This window comes from Pelmatolapia mariae, linkage group LG14 (genome assembly GCF_036321145.2).
Source record: "Pelmatolapia mariae isolate MD_Pm_ZW linkage group LG14, Pm_UMD_F_2, whole genome shotgun sequence".
NCBI lineage: Eukaryota > Metazoa > Chordata > Actinopteri > Cichliformes > Cichlidae > Pelmatolapia > Pelmatolapia mariae.
The window spans coordinates 26,820,379-26,831,185 of record NC_086239.1 but is presented as its reverse complement, the minus strand read 5'-3'; the positions used below and the strand labels follow the sequence as shown (position 1 = coordinate 26,831,185).

General features: G+C 39.2%; 1 protein-coding gene across 1 annotated transcript; it reads left to right on the top strand.

The window, feature by feature from the left end:
* The first annotated feature begins 365 nt into the window (after positions 1-365).
* Positions 366-4,872, top strand: LOC134640642 (zona pellucida-like domain-containing protein 1). The gene is made up of 12 exons (XM_063492549.1): positions 366-462; positions 945-1,049; positions 1,475-1,628; positions 2,497-2,612; positions 2,709-2,935; positions 3,026-3,210; positions 3,298-3,370; positions 3,462-3,559; positions 3,647-3,727; positions 3,812-3,983; positions 4,127-4,262; positions 4,835-4,872. The coding sequence occupies exons 1-12, from the start codon at positions 366-368 to the stop codon at positions 4,870-4,872; spliced, it is 1,482 nt and encodes a 493-aa protein (XP_063348619.1).
* The last annotated feature ends 5,935 nt before the right edge of the window (positions 4,873-10,807 follow it).

Below are 10,807 nucleotides of genomic sequence, written 5' to 3'. Positions count from 1 at the left end.
AAGTTTACTTACACTCATGTCATTGTAAAATTTGGGCCTTTAATGATTTCTTTGTTTTTTTTTTTGTTTTTTGCTAGGGTTGAATGATTATATAGCATATATATTTAATGACTTTAAAAACAAGAATTAGATGGACAGCTTTGGGAATTGGGAGATCAACCAAAAATAGAGAAAAAAAAAACACATTTTAGAAAAATTATAAATTGATTTTTCATGTTGCTGAGGGAAATTTGATTGTCTAAAATCCAGCCAGAATCAGCTCACACAGACTGGCAGATACTCATGCACATGACCTCAACGTGTTATGTGTGTAAGGCAAACATGTCCACAGAATCTATTTTATCCATTCTGATCTCTTTACCACCATGGACAAGATCAAAGAGCTGTCAACAAACATCAGGGAGAAGATTGTAGACCTGCACATGACTGGAATGAGCTGCAACACCATCAGCAAGAAGGTTGGTGAGAAAATTATTCACAAATGGAAGAAAAATAAAACCATCAACTGTTCTCATTCTGGAGTTCCTTGTAAGTTCTGGCTTCATGGAGTCAGGATAATCATGAGAAACACGGTGGATCGAACACCATTCACAAGTAGCTTCATGAGGATTAGAGGGTAATTGGGACCACAGTCACTAAGAACACCACTGGTACCACACCATGGCATAATTGATTGAAATTTTGCAACATCTAGAAGGTCTCCCAGCTCAAGAAGGCACATGTAGAAGCCTGACTCAAATTTGCGAGTGAACATCTAAATGAGAAGGTTAGGGTGCTGTGATCAGATGAAACCAGAACCAAGCTCTTTGGCATCAACTCAACCTGCCATGCTTTGAGGTTGAGAAATGCTGACCCGGTGTATGACCCAAAGAACTACTTACCCACAGCCACGCATGAGGGTGGAAATATTATAGTTTAGAACTGTTTTTCTGTGAAGTGTGCAGGGCAGCTTCACCACATCGACAGGCCAGTGGACGAATCCATGTACCATAAAATCTTGGATGAGAACCTCCTTCCCTCAGCCAGAACACCAAAGGTGTTCATGGATGGTAAATGGCCTGTATTTGTATAGCGCTTTACTAGTCCCTAAGGACCCCAAAGCACTTTACACAACCAGTCATCCACCCATTCACACACACTGGTGATGGCTACATTATAGCCACAGCCACCCTGGGGCACACTGACAGAGGCGAGGCTGCCGGACACTGGCACCACCGGGCCCTCTGACCACCACCAGTAGGCAATGGGTGAAGTGTCTTGCTCAAGGATACAACGACCAAGACTGTCCAAGCCAGGGCTCAAACCAGCAACCTTCCAATTACAAGGCGAACTCCCAACTCTTGAGCCACGATCGCCCCAGGGGTCCACCCATGGATGGGTCTTTCAGGATGAAAGTGACCCAAAAAATACCACCAAGGCAACAAAGGAGTGGCTAATAAGAAGCAAATTAAGATCAATGTACATGCCTGGGCAGTCTCCAGCCATCAGTCCAGTAGAAAATCTGTGGAGGAAGCTGACAAGCATGATTCAGAGAGTTTCTGTGAAGAGGAGTTTGCCAAAATCCTCCCTGAGATCTGTGCAAACCTGGTAACCAACTACAAGAAATGTCTTCTGTGCTGGACATGCAGGTCAGTTTCTAACATTTATGTGGATTTTTAGTTGATATTCTGTCTCGGCCCATTAAATTGAAACTTACAAAAGAATCAGAGACTGGTTTTTTCTTTTTAGTTTTTTTTTTTTTTTTTTAGAAATAGTTCATGCATCCACCAGCTTTCTTTTCTTTACACGCTTCCTTCTGAGCAGGTAGTGTACGGTGGCTTCTGTGGAATTTTTAGCTAAAAATATTTTGATGACGTGGCAAGAAACGTCATGAGAACACAAAGAGGGGACAAAAGAAGTGAGGTCACAGGCCTGACAGACAAAACAAGTCCTGAAACTTAATGCTGAACTCTGTAAAGCCAAGGAGTGCAACCCTTTTTCACATGATCATATTAGGGTTTGTTTTTTTCATGCTATTTTATTTTTATTATAAACAACAGCAAATAATTGCCTTACTGGTGGGGCGTTACCATTATCAGCTTTTACAGAAGCTGTTATTATTATCATTATTATTATTAATGACATCACAAGAAACATCTGGGCCTCTTTGTCTTGTACAAAGTGAATTTCTGTACAAACCGATTACATTTAGACCAGTGACATGTGATGTATGATCAGAAACAGAGTGAAATGTAGATGGAAACAGTGAGCAAGTCCTTTATTCTTGATGTTGGTGCTCAGCTAATGTTACCGCTTTGTTTGAAGAGGCTACACCTCTTTCTCCTCCTCCTTCGCCTCCTCCTGTTTGTTCTGAGACTTTGAGGTTTTCAAAGACTCGCCACGGGACACAAAAGGAAGTCTTACAGGTGAGTGCTATAAAGAAAAACTTTACTAAATCTAATCATAACGTAACACAGTTAAATATGTTTCTCCATTTGTTTTGTTGTTTTGTCACAGGTCCTCACTGAAAACAATGAAGCTGCTCATTCTTCTGTTCCAGCTTGGTCTAGTTTTGAGGGCTGATGCTCAGATACCAGACGCTTGTATTTTAAGTTCTACAAACAGAGCTCCAGGTTTGTAGCATCATTTTCTGCAGCATGTTCTCTACTTTAAAAACACTCTCAGTCTTCCATCAATTTCATTGACATCTTTTATTTTTCCTCTCCTAGAGAAGTCAGATGTATCTGTGACCTGCGGGCCTGAGCACATAGACCTGAGCATCTACCTTTGCCCGATGTACAATGCTTTTTACAACGAGTCCCTGGTCGTCCTCAATAATCAGACAAATAATCCTAAATGTTATGGGACTGCTGACTTCACTGTTGACCCACCAAGATTAAGATTCAGCTTTCCAATAAATCAAAATTCTCTCTCTTTCTGCAGTAATAATATTGAGGTAACCTATATAATAGTTTTTACTTCAGTTTGAATTATTTAACAAATTTATTGAAAGCTGTCATGCTAAAACATATTTCTCCATCAACAGATAAGCAGTCATATTGGGAGTGGACAGTTTTCGGACTTCTCATATGTCCAGTACGTCACCGTCTTTGGCACTGTTACTTCTATAGACCCCGCTGCGGGCATGATCACCTACAGGCCCCAGATCCGCTACAATTTCTCCTGCACATACCGGATGAACTATCTGTTCAACAACACCGAACTGAGTGTGTGAGTATGCCATGTGACACACAGAGTAATACCTGCAAACTTAATCTGTCATACTCTAAAATAATATTTTTATTTGGTTGAACGCAGATCTGGTGGGACTTCAAGTATAAAATCCAACGATGGTAGATTATTCAACATGCTGAGTATGCAGCTCTACAAAGTAATCTTTAAAATCTTTTAGAATTAACTAGAATATTTAAAACAAAATACTTTTAAAACTTCATTTTCCCTATTAATTTTCCCTGGAACAGGACAAACAGTACCAAGAGATCTTAACTATCCCAGAAACAGGACTTGAAGTGAAGACAAAGATTTATGTTGAAGTGAAAGCCATCAATCTAAAAAACAGGCAAGTTTAAAATTTTACATTAATAACCTTTTTTTTTTTTTTTAATTGTCTTTTAAAAAAAAACAAACTCTCTCTTTGTCCTCAAAGGTTCAATGTGCTGCTGGAAAGATGCTTTGCAACAACAAGCCCAAATCCAATGCAAAGCGGCCATTATGGCCTGTTTGTGTGGTGAGTGAGACAAATGTAATGTACCCATTTACACACTGACACATTTCAAGCTTTCTCAAGTACATGTTTATCATTTTACTATAGGTATACACGGGATGCACAAACTATGGTGGAGACCAATGGGGTGTCGCAAAAGGCGCTCTTCTCCTTTGAAGCCTTCAGATTGGTGGACAATGAGTATGAGACAGTTTCCACTTTCTATTTGCACTGTGTCACCAGACTCTGTGAGGTGTCTAAATGTCGCTCGTTACTGTCTGTAAGTTCGCTTCATAGATTTTGATCTTTAAAATATTATGTCTTTAACTTTTGCTCAGTTCTGTGAACATTTCCATTACCTGTTTGAAGATGGTTTTGCAGTTTCCCATCATTTTACGTCCTGTCTTTTCATGTTTTTGACAGAAATTTGGATCTTCTGAGAGACTGTGCAAGAAAAAGGCCAACAAATACGTGTCAGAGAGCACTATAGTAACTTCACCTGCCATCCACGTGAGAAGCCAGAGGAGGAAAGCTGTGACGCTTGTGTTGAGTAACATAGGTATGCTTTCGTACTCGGCAGTAAATAACCGCACAAACATAAAAGGAAACAAAGTAGAAGATAGACAGTATTATATTTTCTTGTTTGTTTGGTACTTATATATGCATTTACAATATTTTGGGGGTACATTAACCCCCTGAAGGCTCAGTGGTGAGCATTCAGATTCATTCATTCAAGATTCAGATTATAAATCCATTCCAATCAGTCAGAATTAAATTTCATTTTTTAAACCCGTTAGGCTGCTGTATGTTTTCTTGCATCTTTTTAATTCTAACTAATTCTAACAAATTTATACAATAGCAGCAAGAATTCAAAGCTTTATAGCCACTCTGTTTCAAAACAGGCCAAAACCTCTGAATACATATTTTTGCTTCACTTTATAATTGTTCTGTTTTCTTAGTAATGCATTTTTTAAATGTATTTTTAGTTGTATAATTTTATAAATGCAAGAAAAACATTGTTAACACATTTATAATAGATTGTGTGCCCTGTATTGTTAGGCTCAAGCATGTTTTGAGGCTAATTTTCTTTCTCTTTTTTTGCAGTTTTGTTTTTGGCTCTTTTGATTTTAGATAGTGTTAGAGAGTCACTGATGATGACTCAGTCCTAAGAGGATTCACTTTTTCTTTTAAAAGCAAAATTAGCTTTAAAACGAACCAGTTAATTAACATTACTTGTGTTCTTTCCTTTAGATTTTTCTGTAGATCTGCCAGCTGACTCAGTCTTTGATGGTAAGAATCTGTGTTGAATGTGATGTGTGATTGTGTTGAAGTTGTACAACTCATAAAATGGTCATGTAGGTTTAACTGAAATGGATTAATTCATTGTTGAGGACTTTTAGATCATGACAAACATCAAACTGAGCACAGAGCAGAAGATATTTTCTGAACCATTATGAGCTTGTTCCATGGAAACTGCTCTGATTGGACAATCTGATGCACTTCATTTAATTAACCAGAAGTTAAGATTTAACACAAATTTAGAAAAAAAAATATAGCCACTAAATCACTCTGGTCCAGTATATTGAAACCAAAAAGAAAGGGAAAGGTCCTATTGCACAAGTTTATTTTAATATGTCATAAAATTGTACGAATTTTTTGTTACAATAGTACAAAAATCCAGGCGTTCATTTATCATGTTAAATATTACATGTATGTTTATTCACATGTGAAAAAGTTATGTTTGAATACTATTAAACCCTTAACCCTACAGTGAGGGCTTTGTTTGCTCTGCTCTGCTTTGTGGGAGGGACTTTGCTGCTATTGTTTGGTCCACTTGGCGTCTTAAATGGAAGCCTTTAGTGTAAATCAGTACGATGTTGTTCTGAATCGTGACCTTTTCCTCAAATAAAACAAAGCTCATCTGATGGGATTGGTTACCTCTAATGGTGACAATACCTCCATTCGTAGTGCACATATCAAATGATGGGAAATGCATACGATCTCCTTTGTTACTGAATACCAACGCAATTTCACATCTATGGGAGGGAATACGTTTTGAAAGAAAAGCGTTAAATTGCTTGCAAAGAATTATACCTAAGAATCAGTGTCACTGCGTATTAAAGCTGTATGACCAAACATCTTTTAAAAAGTCTTTTAAGCTTTATATTAGTGTGTCTTTTATTTGTTGCCGGCTTGTGTTTGCATATGTTCATATCTGCACCGTACATATACATGTGTATCTGTATTTACGTGTATGTACAGTCTCTATTTACACATGTATTATCACCTTAGTTCAGTAACATTTTTTATGTGTTTTGTAGTAATAGCTCATTGGTTTAGCTGACCAAATCAGCTCCATTAGACTCTGAAATAGAGCTCCAATGCAGGGTGCACAGGTGCATCCTTTATGTTTTAAACAGTGAAGCATAAAACAGATATGACACAAAACCATGGCAGGAAGTAGAAGACATGCTAACAAATACTCGGCACAAGGTTTTTTTTAGGTTTTAAAGATGATTTGGCGTAGGAAAAGTTGGTTTGATATCCGATATCCTGACATTTTGATGTGAATATGATCAAAAGAAGCTCCACATACAAGTTCTCAGAAACACTGTTAAACTCCAACCACATTTGATATCATAAAATATAGTTGGGCTTGAAAAACTGTTTATTAGTTTATCTATTTGGCACAGCTTTAAAATGAAAGCCAACTCTCTCCTTATGTCTCAATTTGTATGTATGGTGAGAGGGATTTACAGGAACTGAAGATGTACGAACTGAGAAAAGAGGCGAGAGAAGTCTAGAAATCATGCATACATAGTCTTAGTTACTCTTTACCACCTCGAGTGCAGCATTTTCTCTGAAAATTCACTCTTCCAACTGTATGTACCTGTAATGTTTTGCTTTGACAAAAGCCAACAAAACCCCCATGGGCCTCTTTTCCTTTAAATATGCAACATTTTCCAGTATAAAAATGCAAGTCCTGATGTTTTTTGTGTTTTTCTCATACAGATTCTCCATCACTGAAGTGCAACAGGATCCCTGTAATGCTTGTAACTGTGTGCAGTGTCATCATAACTGTTTTGCTGTCCATTTGAAAAACAGTCATCTCATTATATCCCCCAGTCATGAAGGAATATTGATTAAAAAAAATGTAATGCTGGATAAAAGAAATGTCAGTTTGGTCAGCCATTTTTTAGGCTCAATATTTACTGCAGTTTGAAGATAATAGTTCATATTTTATGCATTGAAAAAAAAATTGGTGAAACTTTTTTAGCAGTTGGATTACATTGAATTCAATCTGTACGGCCTTTTTGCATTATGAATACATGTTGGTGAAGAAAACTGATGGAAAAATGTGTTAAATGTTCCATATTATAAACTGGAGTTGGAAAATAAGGAATATTATTTTAACTTTCTTGCTGTTAACAAAATGACAAAACAACAACAACAAAGGTTTACCGTCATACTGGAATACCTGCTGATGTGCATACTGCTCTGTACGCGTCTGTCCTGTATGTAGGTTTAGAATATTAACCCGTTTCAACATTTGCAGGTAATTTGTCAAAAACATCAAGAGAAGTTCAAGTTTACTGACGGTGGATCCAAAACAAAAGTTAATCTATGAACAAGTTAACCTGACATTTATTCAGCATGACAAAATGTAACTTTGTTGCCAAACCACTCAACTTGAGCCGAGCCTCTGAAATACTCCTTGCCATGTCCTTCCCGGTCACTTTAAATGAATATCTTGACATCATCCCAGCCTCCTGTCTTTTTTTATCAGTGCCACCGTCTCCAAACTATACATCATATCTGTCCTTCTGTCACAAATCACTGCTGACGCTCGTCTCCACCCACTCACCCAGTTCTGCTACTTGCAGCTTCACTGTTACACCTGCTTCTGTCACGTTCCCAGGTCTGTTGACCCAGCGTTTTGAGTTTTAGTTTATTTGGATGTTATGTTTAAGTTCTTTAGGGTAGCTAAGTTCATTTGTTTATTAGTTTCTCTTTGTGTTTTCTACCCCTGTATTTAAGTTTCCCTCTCCCCGTTTCATGCCGCGTCTTATGTTGTCAAGTTTATATTGTCTTGTCTGCGTCTCGTTTCCTGTTTTATTTTGAAGGTCTGTGTCCTATGTCAGTGTAGTCAGCTTTGCTTCCTTTGTCTCGTTATGTCAGACTAGTGTCAGCTGTTTCCACTTCCCCTAATCACCCTTGTGTGTATTTAGTCTGTGGGCATTTCTCAATATGCGTACTTGCGTTCTCGTGATACGTCATCAGTCGGAGACCAAGTACTGTTCCAATTCGAAGTACGCATCAAGCCGAGAACACGAAAAAGTCCCAGATGTGTTCTCGCTCCGCCCGTTTTATCGAGCATGCATCGGTGTGGACTTGGTACAGCTAAATATCCCAGAATGCATTTCGTCCAAAACTCAACAGCGGACTCCCGGCACATCGTTTTCAACCCCCCCCCCCCCGCTCGCGGTCTTCTCACCACTCAGGTTAAAGAAACCCCAGCAGCTGTCTATAGTATTGAGTGTCCACTAAAATAAAAATAAAAGCTTTCTAACATCTCACCTGCTTGTTTTTATTAAGGTATGTACACGTATGTGCATGTACACTATTTTTACTATTAGAGGTTTCACTACTGAGGTTAAAAATGATATATACAGTCAGGTCCATAAATATTGGGACATCGACACAATTCTAACATTTTTGGCTCTATACACCACCACAATGGATTCCAAATGAAACGAACAAAATGTGCTTTAACTGCAGACTGCCAGCTTTTATTTGAGGGTATTTACATCCAAATCAGGTGAACAGTATAGGAATTATGACAGTTTGTATATGTGCCTCCCACTTCTTAAGGGACCAAAAGTAATGGGACAATTGGCTTCTCAGCTGTTCCATGGCCAGGTGTGTGTTATTCCCTCATTACCCCAATTACAATGAACAAATAAAAGGTCCAGAGTTCATTTCAAGTGTGCTGTTTGCTTTTTGAACCTGTTGCTGTCAACTGCCAGGATGAGATCCAAAGAGCTGTCACTACCAGTGAAGCAAGCCATCATTAGGCTGAAAAAACAAAACAAACCCATCAGAGAGATTGCAAAAACATCAGGCGTGGCCAAAACAACTGTTTAGAACATTCCCAAAAAGAAGGAACGCACTGGTGAGCTCAGCAACACCAAAAGACTAGGAAGACCACAGAACACAACTGTGGTGGATGACCAAAGAATCCTTTCCCTGGTGAAGAAAACACCCTTCACAACAGTTGGCCAGATCAAGAACACTCTCTAGGAGGCAGGTGTATGTGCGTCAGAGTCAACAATCAAGAGAAGACTCCACCAGTGTGAATACAGAGGGTTCACCACAAGATGTAAACCTTTGGTGAGCCCCAAAAACAGGCAGGCCAGATTAGAGTTTGCCAAACAACATCTGAAAAAGCCGTCGCAGTTCTGGAACAACATCCTATGGACAGATGAGACCAACATCAACTTGTACCAGAGTGATGGGAAGAGAAGAGTATGGAGAAGGAAAGGAACTGCTCATGATCCTAAGCATACCACCTCATCAGTGAAGCATTGTGGTGGAAGTGTCATGGCGTGGGCATGTATGGCTGCCAGTGGAACTGGTTCTCTTATATTTATTGATGATGTGACTGCTGACAAAAGCAGCACAATGAATTCTGAAGTGTTTCGTGCAATATTATCTGCTCATATTCAGACAAATGCTTCAAAACTCATTGGACATCGCTTCACAGTGCAGGTGGACAACAACCCAAAGCATACTGCAAAAGCAACCAAAGAGTTTTTGAAGGGAAAGAAGTGGACTGTTTTGCAATGGCCAAGTCAATCACCTGACCTGAATCCGATTGAGCATGTATTTCACTTGCTGAAGACAAAACTGAAGGGAAAATGCCCCAAGAACAAGCAGGAACTGAAGACTGTTGCAGTAGAGGCCTGGCAGAGCATCACCAGGGATGAAACCCGGCGTCTGGTGATGTCTATGTGTTCCAGACTTCAGGCTGTGATTGACTGTAAAGGATTTGCAACCAAGTATTAAAAAATGAATGTTTGATTTATGGTTCTTATTCTGTCCCATTACTTTTGGTCCCTCAAGAAGTGGGAGGCACATTTGCAAACTGTTGTAATTCCTACACCGTTCACCTGATTTGGATGTAAATACCCTCAAATAAAAGCTGACACTCTGCAGTTAAAGCACGTCTTGTTCGTTTCATTTGGAATCCATTGTGGTGGTGTATAGAGCCAAAAATGTTAGAATTGTGTCGATGTCCCAATATTTATGGACCTGACTGTAAGTCACTTAGATCACTTCTAAATGGTAATGTTTGGTTTATTTCAGTGTTTTATTTGTCCCTGAGTAAACCGGTTTGGCTGTGATTAAAGTTAAGCTTCATAACATGTTACTCACAGTTACATTAAGAGGGGACGGCAGTAAAAAGTCCGGACCTGTGACATCATCACGTACGCTGGTGTTCCAATTGTACAAATCGCGAGTCCGTGCTCGCGTTCTCGGCGAGCCCGTACTCCCGTGCGTTCTCGGCCAGTACGTACTCGCCGAGAATGCGAGTACGTACTCGCGTACTTGAGAATTGAGAAACGGCCTGTGTGTTTCTGTTCATTTTTTGTCAGGTCGTCTGTTGTTCACGCCATGTTCTCCACGCCATGTTTCATGTCCAGGTTTTTCATGTTGTTTGTTTAGTTCTCCCAGTTTAGGTTAATGTTAGTTTTATTTCAGTTTGCCTTGCCCTTTGTTTGTACCTTTTTTTTTTTTTTTAAACCAGCCTCATTAAACAGCTCGCTTTTTGTTAATTCAAGTTTTGTTCCACGTTCTATTTTGTCTGCATTTTGGGTCCTCTACGTCACTCCATACAGTCTGCCTCTGCCAGACTATGACAGCTTCCCTCTTATCGATGCGTATACCCTCTCTCGCTTCAACTGACCTTTATTCCTTGTTTCTCCAGCGCATACCTACACCTCTCTAGGACTTCACACATCACATAAGCTAATTCTCTACATTTAAAGCTACTTTTAAAATCCCTACTACCACCTCTATACACCAACCTCTTCTTCTCTCTCA